Source organism: Lampris incognitus, chromosome 17 (assembly GCF_029633865.1).
Source record: "Lampris incognitus isolate fLamInc1 chromosome 17, fLamInc1.hap2, whole genome shotgun sequence".
In the NCBI taxonomy this organism is placed as follows: domain Eukaryota; kingdom Metazoa; phylum Chordata; class Actinopteri; order Lampriformes; family Lampridae; genus Lampris; species Lampris incognitus.
In genome coordinates this window covers 14229965-14246943 of record NC_079227.1, presented here as the reverse complement: position 1 = coordinate 14246943, position 16979 = coordinate 14229965, and the positions used below count along the sequence as shown (strand labels likewise).

At 43.4% G+C, this 16979-nt stretch overlaps 1 protein-coding gene across 4 annotated transcripts in view; it reads right to left on the bottom strand.

Annotated features, from left to right (window-relative positions):
* The window catches only part of plekha1b (pleckstrin homology domain containing, family A (phosphoinositide binding specific) member 1b), an 85615-nt gene that overhangs the window by 42674 nt on the left and 25962 nt on the right, over window positions 1-16979 (bottom strand). For all 4 annotated transcript variants that reach the window (XM_056296941.1, XM_056296940.1, XM_056296942.1 and 1 more), the window contains exons 2-4: window positions 9174-9358; window positions 4393-4449; window positions 3971-4016 (exon numbers count right to left, since the gene is read on the bottom strand). In XM_056296941.1, coding sequence (XP_056152916.1) covers window positions 3971-4016; window positions 4393-4449; window positions 9174-9314 — 244 coding nt within the window. In that variant the 5' untranslated portion in view covers window positions 9315-9358. The remainder of the gene's footprint in view (window positions 1-3970; window positions 4017-4392; window positions 4450-9173; window positions 9359-16979) is intronic.

Genomic DNA, 16979 nt, shown 5'->3' with positions numbered 1-16979 from the left:
AGTCTATATAGTCAGCTCTTTCTACCAAATTTAAGTCGGCATTTGCATCTCTCGAAACCAAATTAAATGCAGTACAGGCAAGAGTGACTGATTATGGTGAGTGAATTGTAAGTCTGGAGACAAATGACAACTTAACCGAGGAACATAGGCAAGCTCTCGAAGTATCGTCCTCTACCCTAGCTGATGCCTGTGCTAAATACTCACCTCAAGTCTGGAATGGCCACAACCCTCTAGAGCTGATCACATTTCCCAGAATCAGTGTCAATTTCACCAATAAGCTAGGAGCCCCAATTTCAACCGATGGGGTAAGGGAGGCAGTTGGACTGCTGCAAAATGGTAAATCCCAGGGTCTAGATGAGTATAAAGTACTTTTACAAGGCATATTCAAATTTAATCTCGCCGCTTCTAGCAAACATTTACAATGAATCCTTCACTAACGGCCAACTAACTTTGAGTTTATCTGAAGCCACCAGCTGTCTCTTATATAAAAAAAGAGGAAACCCCTCTTGAATGTAACAATTACAGGCCAATATCGCAATAAAATGTAACGCAAAAGAGCCTAGCAAAGGTTTTAGTTTCACATTTACAACAGGACCTACTAACTTTGGTTTCAACAGACTAAACCGGTTTTATGATCAGAAGGAGCTCGTCTTATAACACCGGAAGGCTGCTCAATATAATCGGCTACCCCAACCCTGACACTCCTGGGGTAGTAATAGCTTTAGATTCCAAAAAAAGCTTTCAACAGGGTTGAGTGTAGATACCTTTATTATATCCTGGAACAGTTTAGTTTTAGCTCTGATTTTATTGCTTGGATTAGACTACTCTATGAATCTCCCATTGCTTATGTTCTCACCAATAGCATGAGGTCTCCCTCCCTTTACTCTCCACTGCAGCACAGAGATTTGCCAACGCTGTCTTCAGGAGGGGGGCGGAGTCGGCTTGTGTTCATCACATGAATGCGTCTCTGTGTGTGTCGGAAAAAGCAGTGGTTCGGCCTGGATTCGCCTTGTCACGGAAGTGGTGAGGCGTCTCCTTCGAGACTCCTAGCCGGAGAGATGCAGTATGAGGGTGGGTGTTTGAACTAGAATAGAGAGCGACTGGCCACTAAATTGGTAGAAAAATCAAAAATGAATTAAAAAAAAAAAAAAAGAAAAAAAGAGCCATTCTACAACTCTCCAGAAAGTCAGGTGGTCTGGCATTGCCCAATTATATTCAGTACTACTGGGCATGCAATATTGGCAAATTACACTGTTGGATCGATAGCAGGGCTGAGACACGTCCCTTATGGGCCCAAATGGAACTATCGTCTTCAAAGCTCTCCCTCCAGTCTGTCATTACTCCACAACTTCCCCTTAAAATTCATATTTCCAAAATCCCAGTCATTACCAACTCAATTGAGATATGGACAGTCGTTACCAACTAAATTAAGATATGGATACAATTCTGTAAGCATTTCAAACTGGACAAACCCTCTACTTTAGGCCCAGTTTTTAAAAACCATTTATTCCCACCTTCTTCCTCCGACCTCACTTTTAGTATCTGGCATGACAAGGGCTTACTTAATATCAAAGATTCTATAAGGAAGGAATCTTCACTGATTTCACAGAGCTCTCAACTAGGTTTGACCTGCCCAAATCCCACTTTTTTTTGTTTCCTTCAAATTAGACATTTCATTAAAACCAATTATCCCCATTTCCCTAATCACCCTCCTGGATCCACTATTGACTTTCTTACCTTAGTCCCTGCACAGAAATGCTCCATTTCCTTAATTTATGGCTTCATTGACTCCCTTAATCTTGATCTGACAACCCACCCGAAGGACATTTGGGTGCAGGAAATTGGTGTATCAATACTTGACAACCAGTGGGACCATATTCTCGATCTGGTACACTCAGCTTCTATGTGTGCTAGGCATGGTCTTCTCTTAAGCAAGGTTCCTTTCAGAGTACACTATACCAATGCCCATCTGGCAAAAATCTACACAGATACCAATGATACTTGTAATAGGTGCAAACAATCACCCGCAAACCATACTCACATTGTTTGGTCCAGTCCAAATCTAACAGATTTCTGGCATCAAAATTTTAACACACTTATGACAATATTTGGTATAAACCTTAAGCCAGAACCTCTTACAGCTCTATTTGGAGTCTCACCATACAAAGCACCCAATTTCCCTTCGATAAAACAGCGCATCTTGACCTTTACAACTTTGTTTTAGCTAGGTGCCTCATTTTATTTAAGTGGAAGCATGTTCTTCCCTCCTCACACAAGAGCTGGCTCAAGGAGATACTACCTCACACACTAACTCGAAAAATTGGATTTTCAGTTTAAAAAGTCCAGTAAATCCTTAGACAAGACCTGGAAGTACTTTATCAAGTATTTGAACATGGCTATGGTTCCCCCAGATGACAACTAGATGCAGCCCCAGCCCCCCCTCTTTTTTTCTATATAGGTGTTACATGACTGTACGGTGGCCCAGTGGTTAGCACTGTTGCAACACAACAAGAAGGTCCTGCGTTTGAACCCCAGACCATCCCAGGTCCTTTCTCTGTGGCGTTTTCATGTTCTCCCTATGTCTGTGTGGGTTTCCTCTGGGTGCTCCGGTTTTCTCCCACCATAAAAAAAACACGCATGTTAGGGTTAATACTCCTGTCTGTACCCCTGACTGAGGCAATAGAAAGAAGAACTGGAGTTGGTCCCCGGGCGCTGCAGCTGCCCACTGCTCCAATACAATAGAGTGGGTTAAATGCAGAGAACAAATTTCATTGTACCCTACAATTTCATTGTAACCTAACAAAATAGAGTGGCTTTCATTTCATTTTTCTCTCGCTTAATATTTTTTTCTATAGCCAGTAGGAAGAATTTGGGTGGGAAAGGTTATTCGGTTAATAGGTATAATGAATGTACCTTCTGTCGAAGGTACATTCAGTAAATACATACATGTGACAGAAGGGTACCAGCAAGAATTAAAGGGAAGGTTTACAAGATGGTTGTGAGATCAGATATGTTATCACCCCCCCCCCAATATCATTTCCCCCAACCTTTTTTTTTTTGAGGAGAGCCAACCTCCCCCAAAAGCAGCTTGTCAACTTTTATAGACGCACCACAGAGAGCATCCTAACAAACTGCATGACAGCCTGGGACAGCAGCTGCACCAAAGCTGACAAAAAAGCCCTCCAGCATGTTTTGAAAACAACACAGGACATTGTTGGCATTGATCTGCCATCCCTAAAACATCTTCACAGCACTTGCTGTGTGAGGAGGGCTAAGAACATCATTACAGCCTTTACACACCCTGGACACCATCTATTTAAGCTCCTCCCATCAGGTAGGCACTTCAGATCAATCCGCACATGCACAAATAGAATGAAAAACAGCTTCTTTCCAGAAGCTGTGGCACTAATAATCTCTGACATCTCCTCAGTCTGACAAGACTGATGTGCTGCCACCATTGGGCATGTGCAATATTTGCAATATTTACTTACATGTCACTTTAAGCCACTTCATATCTGTCACACCGCACCTTTCCTGCATTTTTGCTGTTGTTTTTGCACCTCGTAAATGTATTTTATCGTTAACTGTGTTGTATTTATACTTTATATTGCTTACATCTTGTACTTATATTGTTTAGACTCTGGACTTTTTATTGCTGGTATTTTATATTTCTTGTCTCTTTCCTGTCTTATTTATTTTTCGTACGTACAATTTGAGGTTGACACGAATGCAATTTCGTTGTGCTTGCATAATGAAAAATTAAGTTCTTGAACTTGAATACACTGGTGCAGTCATGCCCTCTGCCCTCCCTCCACTGTGCTTTCCCATTCACAGACAGACAGCAGTGTAACCAGAATGAGAGCTGGCAGGGGAAATGATGGCGAGATACAGAAAGGAATAAAAAGGATTGGCAGAGAAAGGAAAGAAAGAAAGAAAGAAAGAAGAGTGAAGTGCAAGTATAGTTTCTTACCGAAGCAGAATTCTGCCTTTGGCCGCAGCTTGGTGGCATCACTAACCTGAGAGACATAGAATCACAAAGACGGGGGGGTGGGGGTGCAAGAATTGTAAGAGAGAAAATAACAGAGCCAAAGGAAGACATACACAGAGTGACAGGGAGCAAAACAAAGGGAAAAGATGGAAGAGAGGAAGATGTAAATGAGGTTAGTGAGAGGACAAAGAGACAAAACACAAAACGGGACAAAGAAAAAGAGGAAGAGAGAACTGATAATCAAAAGAGAAAACAATTCCATGGAAAACAGAGTGCTCTGTGTGTGTGTGTGTGTGTGTGTGTGTGTGTGTGTGTGTGTGTGTGTGTGTGTGTGTGTGTGAGCATGAGACAGAGAGCGAGAACGAGAGAGAGAGAGGGAGCGAGAGAGACTTGAAACTACATACCTTGGAGATGTAGGTGAGTTTAAGAGAGCCCACATTCTCCGCTCCTTTAGGCAGGTTCTGCACAAATTATTAACAACAAAGACAGACTTCAAAATTGGTACCAGCAAAATCTGCTTGCTACATTTGAATCCTATCGAGCACACAGCTGTCCTTTAACTGATACTATGACACCAGGCACAATCGGTGTCCGCTTTAAGGATGCTGTTAATAGCTAAATTCATGTCGATATGCACTCTTACCAGGACAATATTTCTCTTTACATGGCAATTGATTTGGGCATGGCACTGGGTGAGGGCCATTATCCACAAGTTGTGCTGATGCTCCATTATTTGTTTTTGTTTTTTTCTACCGATTGGCCTTTTTTTTTTTTACATTGTACTCTACAAAGAATGGAATACATATGTATGAATGAAAGGGAGGACAGTGGGATGGTGATGCAAGGAGTAGAGGTGATGAAGGCGTATGAGTTTAAATACTTGGGGTCAACTGTCCAAAGTAATGGGGAGTGCAGAAGAGAGGTGAAGAAGAGAGTGCAGGCAGGGTGGAGTGGGTGGACAAGAGTGTCAGGAGTGATTTGCAACAGAACAGTACCAGCAAGAGTTAAAGGGAAGGTTTACAAGATGGTTGTGAGACCAGCTATGTTATATGGTTTGAAGACAGTGGCACTGACGAAAAGACAGGAGGTGGAGCTGGAGGTGGCAGAGTTGAAGATGCTAAGATTTTCATTAGGAGTGATGAAGAAGGACAGGATTAGGAACGAGTATATTAGAGGGACAGCTCCGGTTGGACGGTTTGGAGACAAAGCAAGAGAGGCAAGATTGAGATGCCTTGGACATGTGTGGAAGAGAGATGCTGGGTATATTGGGAGAAGGATACTGAATATGGAGCTGCCAGGGGAGAGGAAAAGAGAAAGTCCAAAGAGGAGGTTTATGGATGTGGTGAGAGAGGACATACAGTTGGCTGGTGTGACAGGAAGATGCAGAGGACAGGAAGAGATGGAAACGGATGATCCACTGTGGCGACCCCTAACGGGAACAGCCGAAAGTAGCAATAGACTCTACAAAGATTGTTATGATAGCCAAGGTCCCGTTACTCTTTTCCTCCTTAAGTGAAAACCTCACCTGTGACCTCGACAACATACAGGACAGACTCTAACCACTAATCCTAGACTTACAAGGTTTCAGGTAAGGCTTTTCAGATTGGCAGAAATAGAAAACTGCAATTTTGAAAGAGAGAGAGAGACAGTGATATTTTTTATCCACAGGCAGGACTGCTCACCAACACAGCATGAAACTTTTAGCAGGTGTTGGGAGAGGATCGGGGCTTGAGAGGAAAGGAAAGGAGTAGTGAAGACGGTGTGAAAAGAAATGGAGAGAAAGAATCCAAACATCTACAGCATCAATAACTGACGGCTGCTTTGATGGGGGAGACAGTATTTGTGTCCGTCTGTCTGTATGTCTTTCTGTTTAGGTGATCATCTCTGCGGCAGTCTACAACATGACATGCAGTCTATCTTTTTAGTTTGGTCCAGGTACCATTCTATTACCACACCATCCATAAACAACCATCAACTGGTTAAATGTCCTTGAGCAAGTGACCGAACCTTCCTCTGTCGTGAATAATGTAATTAAGGCCATCAGCTAAGTATAACATGTATTGATATTTCTGTAATTATTTTCCTAGTAAAAACGGACCAAATCTGTTAAAACTTTACATTGAGCATACTGTATTTATAATACTGTACGATATTCTTTCTTAGTGAGCAGGATCAGAGTGTGAATTTATAGGGGGTTAAAGTTAAATTGAAGCATATATTGGCATTTGAGCTTTGGAATTGATTTCACATGGCAAAATTAGGGTCCCCCCGAAAAACTTGGTGTAATTTGCATGCTGAGCAGTGTCCAAATGGTGCTGCTTACGTCTGTTGTGTAACATTATTCATTTTTAGGGTCAGAAATGACTGTTAGAAATAACTGTTATCTTATATAGGCTAAGCGCTACTGAAATTTTGGCTGCAGCAGGAAAACTGTCTACTCTAGAAGTTCCCGGGTTCAAACCCTGGGGTTGTCCAACATTGGGGGGGGGGGGGGGTCATCCAAGGTCATCCTCTGTGTGGAATTTGCATGTTTTCCCCGTGTCTGCGGTGGGTTTTCTGCGAGTGCTCCAGTTTCCCCCACCATCAAAAGAAACATGTTAGTATGCATGCAAAACTCCTGTCTGTTCCCCTGAACAAGGCAATGGGAAAAGAACTGGAGTTGGTCCCCGGGCGCAGCATGAAGGCGGCAGCCCACTGCTCCTAGCTACACAGATCACAGCTAGGATGGGTTAATTTGAAGCAACTGAATTTCCCCAAGGGGATTAATAAAGGAAACTTAGTTATTCCAACATCAATGCTGGCAGGTAATCACCCTTCAAGTGGAGGCTTGTTTCTGTATCAATATAAAAAAGTGGTGAAATAGTGAGAATACTGAGGAGTCAACCTACACTCATCATTGGGGGAATAATAGGCAATTTCTCTGGTATTTAGGTGATGAGGGAACTTCCCACTGAGGGAGAACCAAAGTGTGACAAATACAAACCACTATTTCACTTTCCGTTCTGTTTCATGTTTTTCGATGAGGTCTAAACAGCTGTTTTGGGGGTTGTTGGAGAGAAAGGGATGAGGACAGTCTGAATAAAAAAAAAAAACAGCAGAACAGACATCCGAATGTGAATGAATATAGGAAAAATATGCTGATAGTTCACGGTTATTAATGCAGATACACAGTCCTTCAGAGAGACAGGCAGAAAGGCCGACAGGTGGGCACGCAAAAAGGTCAGTAATGCAGGAGATATGTGGAGAGAGGGCCATCAGACAAATAAGCAAAGGGCAAAGCCAGGAAATCACCGATTATTATGATGAAGTTTTTTTTGGGGAGGGGATTTCCCCCCCCTTTTCTCCCCAATTGTATCCGGCCAATGACCCCATTCTTCCGAGCTGTCTTGATCTCTGCTCCGCCCCCTCTGCCGATCAGGGAGGGCTGCAGACTACCACATGCCTCCTCCGATACATGTGGAGTTGCCAGCCGCTTCTTTTCACCTGACAGTGAGGAGTTTCACCAGGGGGACGTAGCGCGTGGGAGTATCACACTATTCCCCCCAGTTCCCCTTCCCCCCCGAATACGCCCCCCGACCGACCAGAGGAGGCACCAGTGCAGCGACCAGGACACATACCCACATCCAGTTTCCCATCTGCAGACATGGCCAATTGTGTCTGTAGGGACGCCCGACCAAACCGGATGTAACACGGGGATTTGAACCGCCGATCTCCATGTTGGTAGGCAGCGGAATAGACCGCCATACCACCCGGACACCCTACTATGACGAAGTTGACAAATGTTCAGATAGACAGATCCATAGACACATGGCGAGTCAGACATATACCCACAGACAGACAAACAGCCAGTTACACTGTCATAGAAATGTATAGACGATCAGGGCTTATCCATTATTTTCTGCAAACACAATCCAAACAATATATTAGTCCCAAGTTACCACTATAATAAGACCCCGATCAGCCAGACATGACTCTACCTCTCACTAAAAAGACCCCTAGTCTTCTCTTACAAAGACCCCATTCAAAGTATTGATTGTTGGCTAGACTTGTATTGATTACTGCCTGTTGTTGGACTTTGGCAGGCCAAATGAGGAGACAATCAGTTATGAATTCTGGGGATCCCCTTGTGCTCATTTTCAGTCTGTTGCCCAATATTGTAAGTGTGATATAATTTGTGAAACATGTACGCCAATTTTTTCTAAAGAACTTTGTTTTAGAACATTTTTGAATTAAAATAAGTCTTGCTTGTGCTGAGTGTAATTGAAAATTTTCTTCAATGTGCAATGGCAACCATTTGCCAGGGATCTTCAACAACACAAGAGCTCCTCATTTGTTCCCTACGACGAAAAGAAGTAATTTTTTTTTTTACTTTGTCCTCCTTTTTCTCCCCAATTGTACTTGGCCAATTGCCCTACTTTCCAAGCTGTCCCAGTCGCTGCTCCACCCCCTCTGCCAATCCAGGGAGGACTGCTGACTACCACATGCCTCCTCCGATACACGTGGTGTCACCAGCCGCTTCTTTTCACCTGACAGTAAGGAGTTTCACCAGGGGGACATGGCGCATGGGAGGATCACGCTATTCCCCCCGGTTCCCCCTTCCCCCTGAACAGGTGCTCGGATCGAACAGAGGAGGTGCTAGTGCAGTGACCAGGACACATACCCACATCCGGCTTCCCACCCGCAGACATGGCCAATTGTGTCTGTAGGGACGCCCGACCAAGCCAGAGATAACACGGGGAAAATAAGCAACCTCAAGCTCAACTCCAGAGACATCCTGGTAGGAAAACTCCAGAGGCATCGCCTGGCCTGGGCATTCGGGGCTATCGCCTCAAAGAATTTTTATTTAGCCCCAAATAATTCTCCACTTTGAGCGGTTTGTCATGATGTAACTGATCGTCAGTAAAAGAAGATGGCAGTGTTGTAATGTTGTATCTTCAGTGGACGGAGTGTTGTATTTTATCTTCAATGAAAGGAGGCAAGACCAATCAGAGAGGGATTACAGGAAAATATTTGGAAATACTTGTTTCTTATTGGCTGACAGGTCTCTGCCCAGATTACTATGCCAAATGCTAGCTCACACGGTCAGTGTGAGGAAACACACACACACACACACACACACACACACACACACACACACACATGCACCCACAAACACAGAATTACACAAACATACAAACAGCAGTACCTGTGGGTTGTCCATGTACCAGAGCAGGCTGCCCTGCTGTGTGTCCAGGATGAAATATCGTCGAAGGAACCTGCCACTGTTCTCATTCTCCTCGATGTCCAAGAAGCCACAGATTCTGTTGTGCCGGTCCACGTAAGGCATCGCAACCCAAACTGCCCAGCCCACACTGGGGCATTACAGGCAAACTGTGAGGGAGGGATATGGGGAGGTGAAAATAGGGGTGAAGAGATGAGGGGAGAGAGGGAGAGATGCAGAGGGAAAACAATAAGGGAGGAGAAAGAAGAGAGAGAGAAAGAAACAGAAAAGAGGGGAAAATAAATGGCAGAGGGGGAGGACACATTTGCAATTACACATTGAACAACTTGCTGACAATGAGATTCAGAGCAATTTGTAATAAGCGCAACAGTGGAGCAGGGCAGAAGGGGTAAACTCCATGCTCAAATGACAGCTGGCAATAATCTAGGGCAAGAGACAAGAGACGCATAATAGCTATTCAAAATTAAAGAGTGGATAGAAGAGATGTTTCATAGATGAGGAGAGACAAATAGAGAGACAAAGACAGATATGGGGGATGGAGTTACATCAACTAAGTGACTATCTATGAATCAAAGCATTAAGAAAACTAGAAAAGTGCACTCAGTAGAGTGCAGATCCCCACCAGGCGTATCTCCACCTCTCCGATGCTCGGACGTGGCAGCAAACCACTCTTTGTCTGCCTACCGGGATGCGCGACACATCTACAGTTGACACAGATCAGGCAGCGCCAAGAATATGCAACACTTCCTGTTTTGACTGCAACCTAGACGAAGTCGTTCCTTTATAGCGTTTGCATTTTTTGGATTATCAAAAGTCTCTTAACTTTCGATCAGGTCGCTGCCCAGTCTGAGTCAAGCATAGACGTGAGTCGTGCATGCGGAAGCATAAACAGTTTACCAATCATTATTATATTATGGAGACCCAGATATAAAAGGTTTCTTTCTGTGGGCTGTCATTCAAATGAACACTTAACATTGCCAAATAAATCCAACCATTTTGTATATATTGTACTGTACATTGTACGTATACTGGTACACTGTGTCATGTCCATCTACCTCGGGCATGTACGTAACCTGCTAACATCTATTTCAGCGTCTCTGATATATTCTCTGGACCACTGCACTTTATCGCCTCTTATTTTGCCTGTATATATATATATATATAGTCAATCCTTGAGTATATGTTTTAAGATTGTTGTGTTGTTATTCTTTTTTTTGGGGGGGGGGGGGGTTTCTCCCTTTTTCTCCCCAATTGTATCCAGCCAATTACTCAACTCTTCCGAGCCGTCCCAGTCACTGCTCCACCCCCTCTGACGACCCAGGGAGGGCTGCAGACTACCACATGTATCTCTTCCGACACATGTGGAGTCACCAGCTGCTTCTTTTCACCTGACAGTGAGGAGTTTCACCAGGGCGGCGTAGCACGTCGGAGGATCATGCTATTCCCCCCAGTTCCCCCTCTCCCCTGAACAGGCGCCCCAACCAACCAGAGGAGGCGCTAGTGCAGCGACCAGGACACATACCCACGTCCGGCTTGTCACCCACATACATGGCCAATTGTGTCTGTAGGGACGCCCGACCAAGCTGGAGGTAACACAGGGATGAGAGCCCTGTGTTGGTAGGCAACGGAGTTGTGTTGTTGTTCTATGTTAAGTACACTGAGAGAGCCATGAAACCGGAGTCAAATTCCATGTAGTGCAAACCTACATGGGCAATAAACTTGATTCTGATTCTGAAAATAAAGACGGCAGTTATTCATTTTGGTTCATTCAGGGTTCCTTCAGTTCCCTGAGCTGAGATGAGCAGTGAATAATTTGCTGACTTGCAAATATGATCGACTTCTCGTTTACTTTCAAGACTCAGTGGCTGAATCCAAATGTCCGGACTAGACCACAATTGCACACTTGTTCGAGGGCAGTTCAAATCCAAAATTCATCTGGTCCACATGGGGCCTCAAGCGGACTTCCTGCAGACTTCCAGAGAGTCCGCTTGGGGTGCAGACTTCACCAGACTTCAATGATTTAATTACACACAATTCCTTGCTATATGGACGTGATGTAGTTATTCCAACTGCCAACTAAAAAAACAAAATGAACTTATTGTGAATTTGTAAAACCATTACTGTATTAAAACTTAACTTGAATTATGCAGGCCGGAAATAACTTTCAACCACTTCATGATACAGAAATATGTAGAATTATAGGCTATAGAGGTCATCAAACTGCCTTTATTGCTGACTACCCTATAAAACATGGGTCTCCCAGCACGTCAATTGCGAGCTGCCTGCTTTTGAGTAGCTCGCCAAAAGGTTCAAAGATTATGTACAAAAAAAATGTCCAACAACAAATAAATGCACCCTGGAAACTAGACCCCATTTCAATCCAATCAAATACACAGATATCCCACCCCCCTCCAACACAAAATGATATCAGCTTTGAATTGCACTACTGTCAAGTTTGTCAACACGTCATCACATCAGTTACACTGTAGGCTAGCTAGCTACTGAGGTAGCTACTGAGCTAAAGCAAAGTGTTCAGTGGTATTAGTAAGCCAGTTTAGCTAATAAAACAGCCAGATTTATAATGAACAAAGAAAGTGGCCAGGCTGAGAAAAAGCATGCAGTGAGTCTTTTTTTTTTCATGAATGTGAAGGAAAAGAGCGTGTGCTTCATCTGCAGTACCAGCGTTTCAGTCGGTAAAAGATGCAACATTGAACGCCACTTCACTCAAGTCCACAGCAACTTTGCGAGCTGAGAGCAACACTAAAAAGACAGCAACCTCTATTCACCAAACCAACGGAGAAGGTCGACGTGGCAATGGAGGAACTGTTTAAAGTGGTGCCTATCCTAACAAAGCACAAGAAGCTGTTCACTAATGGCGGGATGGTGAAGGAAGCGATGACTGCGATGGCTGAAACGTTATTCAGGGAATAAAATTGACTTGACTTGGCCATATAAGTAAGACAGAAATTATGTCTGCTATTGATGATGTACAGCTTGGTGCCAACACAGTGGCAAGGAGAGTCTCTGCACTTGCTGCAGATATAACGGGGCAGTTGGAACGGGACATGGCCAAGTGCAAATGGTCTTCAGTCCAATGTGATGAGTTAGTGGACTGAAGTGATATGGCCCAGTTGGCTATGTTTGCTGGGATGGTGTTTGATGACTTTTCCACCAAAGAAGTCTTTTTGCCACCGCTTTCTATGAAAACCACAACCAGGGGAGTTGATATCTACAATTGTTTTGAAGAACTACTTTGTGGAAAAAATCATGCACATTGAAAAGCTGGCATCTGTAACAACAGACGGAGCCCCAGCTATGACAGGGAGCCACATCAGATTTATTGCAAATTGCAAGGCAGACCCAGACTTTCCTATATTTGTGAACTATCACTGCATCATTCATCAGCAGGCTACACACGCAACGGTTATAGGATTTGGTCATGTCATGACACCTGTTGTTAAGATTATCAATTCCATCGAGCACAGGCCAAACAACACAGAAGGTTGTCTTGATGCATGCTCAATAACCCAGGTAAGAACATCAAAGAAGGTTGAATCAGTTCATCTGGATGTTTGAATCAGTTCATCTGGATGTTTGAATCAGTTCATCTGAAATGTTTACTGACAGATACATTTCATCACTCAACTAAGTGACATCTTCAGTTTAAACTGACTGCAGGTATGCCCACCCCTTATAAACAATGCAGTTGCTTAACGACCGAAACCAACGACCACTTTCATATGCAAAGATGGGTGTGACCATTAACTAGAGTTTCAATGGCCATGTGAGCTTCAACCTGTCTCTTGAGGAATTGTCTGCTGAGTATGGGGATCTCCTCCTCCACACAGAGGTCAGACAGTTGAACAGCAGGGGTAAGATACTACAGCACTTTTTTCCTGGTTAATTTGAGTGTTTTGCTAGGTTATGTGAATAAATGTATGTAATATAAGACATGAGTAGTTCTCGACCACTTTCATTTTTTTAAAGCAGTTCTCAGATGAGGTATAGGTAATGCCAAATGCATAGGCTAAGAAAAATGGCCAAAACAACAAAAGGTCTTCCCATGTTAGTAATACCCAAATTATTTAGTCACAGTCAGGTCCATATTCACGAGTATTTCTGTTTTTGAATGTGTGCAGCTTATAAGCTGTATAGAAATGTATGAATATAATTTTGTTCACTCACAAAAAAGGCCTATAAATGGGATTTATATCTTGAATCTTATATCTTGAAGGGATGGGAGATGGTTGTAGTTGTCGCTCCAATGTTTCCACAGCAATGAGTGAAACAGACTTGAGGCCTGTCTATCAGCGGCTTTTATAGCCCTGCAGTTGTGTGCCCTTGCAGACTTGACATGATGACGGTGAACACATCACAGTATGTATGACTGAAGTCCACGAGGGCTCAGTCCACAAGTCCAGAGGGTGGACATTGGGATTGGGCCAGTCTGTCGCTGCTTGGTCTAAGTCAACCATAGATGTAAGTCGTGCATGCACACATATGCACATAGTTGACTTAGATCGGGGCAGCGACAGAGACCAGTTTAGGTCGAGCGAGCTAGAGCGTGAATGAAGAGAGGGAGCGGCAGGAGCAAGAACAAACATTTTTCAAAGGTTTTGAATCACCGCAACCAGAAGAGGTTCTTGATCATACAGTCACAAATGTGCAAAAAGGAAAAAAAATGCAGGCTGATAGGCCCAGTACTATGTGAGATTAGCCACACACACACACACACACACACACACACACACACACACACACACAGAGGACCAAACGTAATATCCCCTCCCAGGCCACCGCCTGGCGGGGATAAGGTGTAATTTTAATATTAATGAGATCCTTCACTTCTTCTTATTTGTTCCCACAATGACAGTAGACTACTACTACTCGGTTCTATCGCAGTCAAGTAGCAAACCAAGCCTGTGATCAGTCAAGGTAAAGCATCCTCACTATGCTGTGCTCATACTGGACTTGCTATTGGTATGAAGAGTGTTACACTTTGGCTTTCTCTACTGAGTAAGCTACGGCTGCATATTTTGCATGTCTTTCACCAATGCAATGAAGGCAAACCTGCCGAAGTTTTTCGTCAACTAGCTCCAAAAAAATGTTTGAATGCCTTACAGACACAGAATTAAGACATACCTGATCAAAACCACTTCACAGAGTATTTTAATGTTGTGGCATGGGTATAACTTGAAAAACTTGAACTTGTGCATTGGGGAAAAAAAACATACTGAGTTCTAATGCGGTCCAGAAAAATACCCTGATAACTAATGATATCCAAGTTCTCTGTTGCTGTAGGGACATTCGAACCCCACAAGACAGTGAAAATAATCTATAACACATAGAGGTATGAGTACACACACACACACACACACACACACACACACCTAATTACGGAACCACTTGCGATATACCCTCAGAAAGGCAAATTTTTTAGTATCTAGTATTTTCCCACTTAACATTCCACAGCATCTGAAATAAATACTCTTTTAGTAAGCACCAATGCTGACTGTAGACACCTGGCTTGGGTGGGGACGATATGGGGTCTAGTAGGTGACTATCTTCAGTGCTGCAGTAGGTTTTACCATCATTGATGGACAGCTGATATTTTCTGCCACTTGAACACTCAAACACTACAATCACACCAAAATAGCTGGTCAGATCAACTCAGGTGTCTGTGTGTGTATCCTCCCCTCAATTACAAGGCCAAAACAAGTGGTTCTTATTTGTTGAAACGCTAAGAGTAGTGAAAGTGTAACTATCAACAAACACACACACACACGCACACACGCACACACACACACACACACACACACACACACACACACACACACACACACACACACACACACACACAGGGCAGAGGCAAAGAGAGGAACCAACCAAGCCAAAGAGAGACAGACAGAAAGACAGAGAGGCCGTGTGACAGAGAGACAGATGGAGGCCCAGTGAGAAGGAGGCCACCATTCCACCACAGCCGGTGTTTATAAACACTGTGTGGCAGAGAGTGGAAAGTGTGGAGCTTTGTGTTCAGCTGATGTGCCCCCGGGGGCCATGGGACCTCACTCCTGCCCTGTTCCCATGTCAGCCCCACATCAATCAACTGGGCTATACATTAGATACCATCCACATGGCAACATGGGTAACAGTTGAGGCCTAATAGTCTGTAATGGCAAATACTTGCTCTACTGTTGTGTGTGTAGTCATGAAACAGCATTGTGATCCTAAACAAAAAATTGATGTGTGTGTGTGTGTGTGTGTGTGGTGACAGGAGGATAGACAAGGACAACACTGGTTGAAAGCATGCAGGGATTAGCGAGCAGCCCTGTCAGGCGCCCTGCTAGATCATAGCTCATACACACCAGACACATGCACACAGATAAACGTATGTATGAAAACACGTGTACACATGCACACACCACACATGCAAACATAAGTTTGTGCAAGCATGACGACATGCTGACAAGAAAACAAAACATACAACACATGAATATGTTCAAAAATATGGAAGAGTTTATGCAAAAGATTATGTGCACAAATATGTAAATGCATACATAGCATATCAATTACCAAATAAAGTTACGTTACAGACTTGCTATTGTGCTTAGTGTCAATAGACAGACAAACAGATAGATAAGTACAGAGAGAGATACATAGACAGATAGCTAGATAGGTAGATAGGTATTACAATACATCTATACACCTTCGAGCTGCTCACTGCAGTTGTGAGTTTAGAAAGTGCTGAAGCACAGCAATTACCAGGAATGCATTAGATACGGATCTCTCTTTTACACACACACACACACACACACACACACACACACACACACACACACACACACACACACACACACACACACACACAAACAGCGAGACAAGGACAAGAAAATAACAACAGTGGGAGCATCAGGTAGTAACTTCAGGTTACCTTCATTTAGGAGGCACAAAACAAACATTCCTGAGGCAAGATGTCACATTTGCTTCTTCTGCGTTCATACTATCAGGCAAGCGGGCATTCACATGCAGCTTCAGTCACTCAAACACACACACACACACACACACACACGAAATGCATATACAAACAGCCAAGCACACATGAACACATGCAGGCCCCCACATTCATATAGGTACATGCTTGCATATATGCACACAAACATACACAGCGAGGTTGAAGAATTGCATTATTCTCATCATATTCGCGAATGCATACATACACAAATCTTCTTTGCGTTTCCTTTCCTGCCATTTAAATCCACACCTTAAAGTATTGTACCTATGCCATCGTTGAGTAGTCAGTCCATTGGTCACAGTGATTGGTGATCTCTACCATGGTAACATCAATAGAGCAATACAATAATTGTTAAAAAAAATAGACCTGTGCGATAATAACAGCATGAAACTGACTGCCTCGGGCAAATGATGGATTCCAAAATTCACTTGCCACTTTCAATATTCTCCAATCCAATTAACAAGTGTCGATTATGTTTTTATTACAGTGGAATAATTTATGAAAACTGGCCAGCCTTTGGCTTGTAGTCATTTCCCTGGCTAAAATCCAGTTTATCGCAATTATATACTAGTGTACATTCTCGGCTATTACATTCATAGGGCTTATACATAATGAATGAAGTGGCGGGGTATGAAGGCTGCAGATCTACTCTGCCAATCGCTAATAGGTCGGAATGTTAATTGAACTGAGCTGTAAGTGAGAGGGCGAAGTGAGGTTTATTGATGGCCCACAAAGTCAAATACGATACATCATAAATA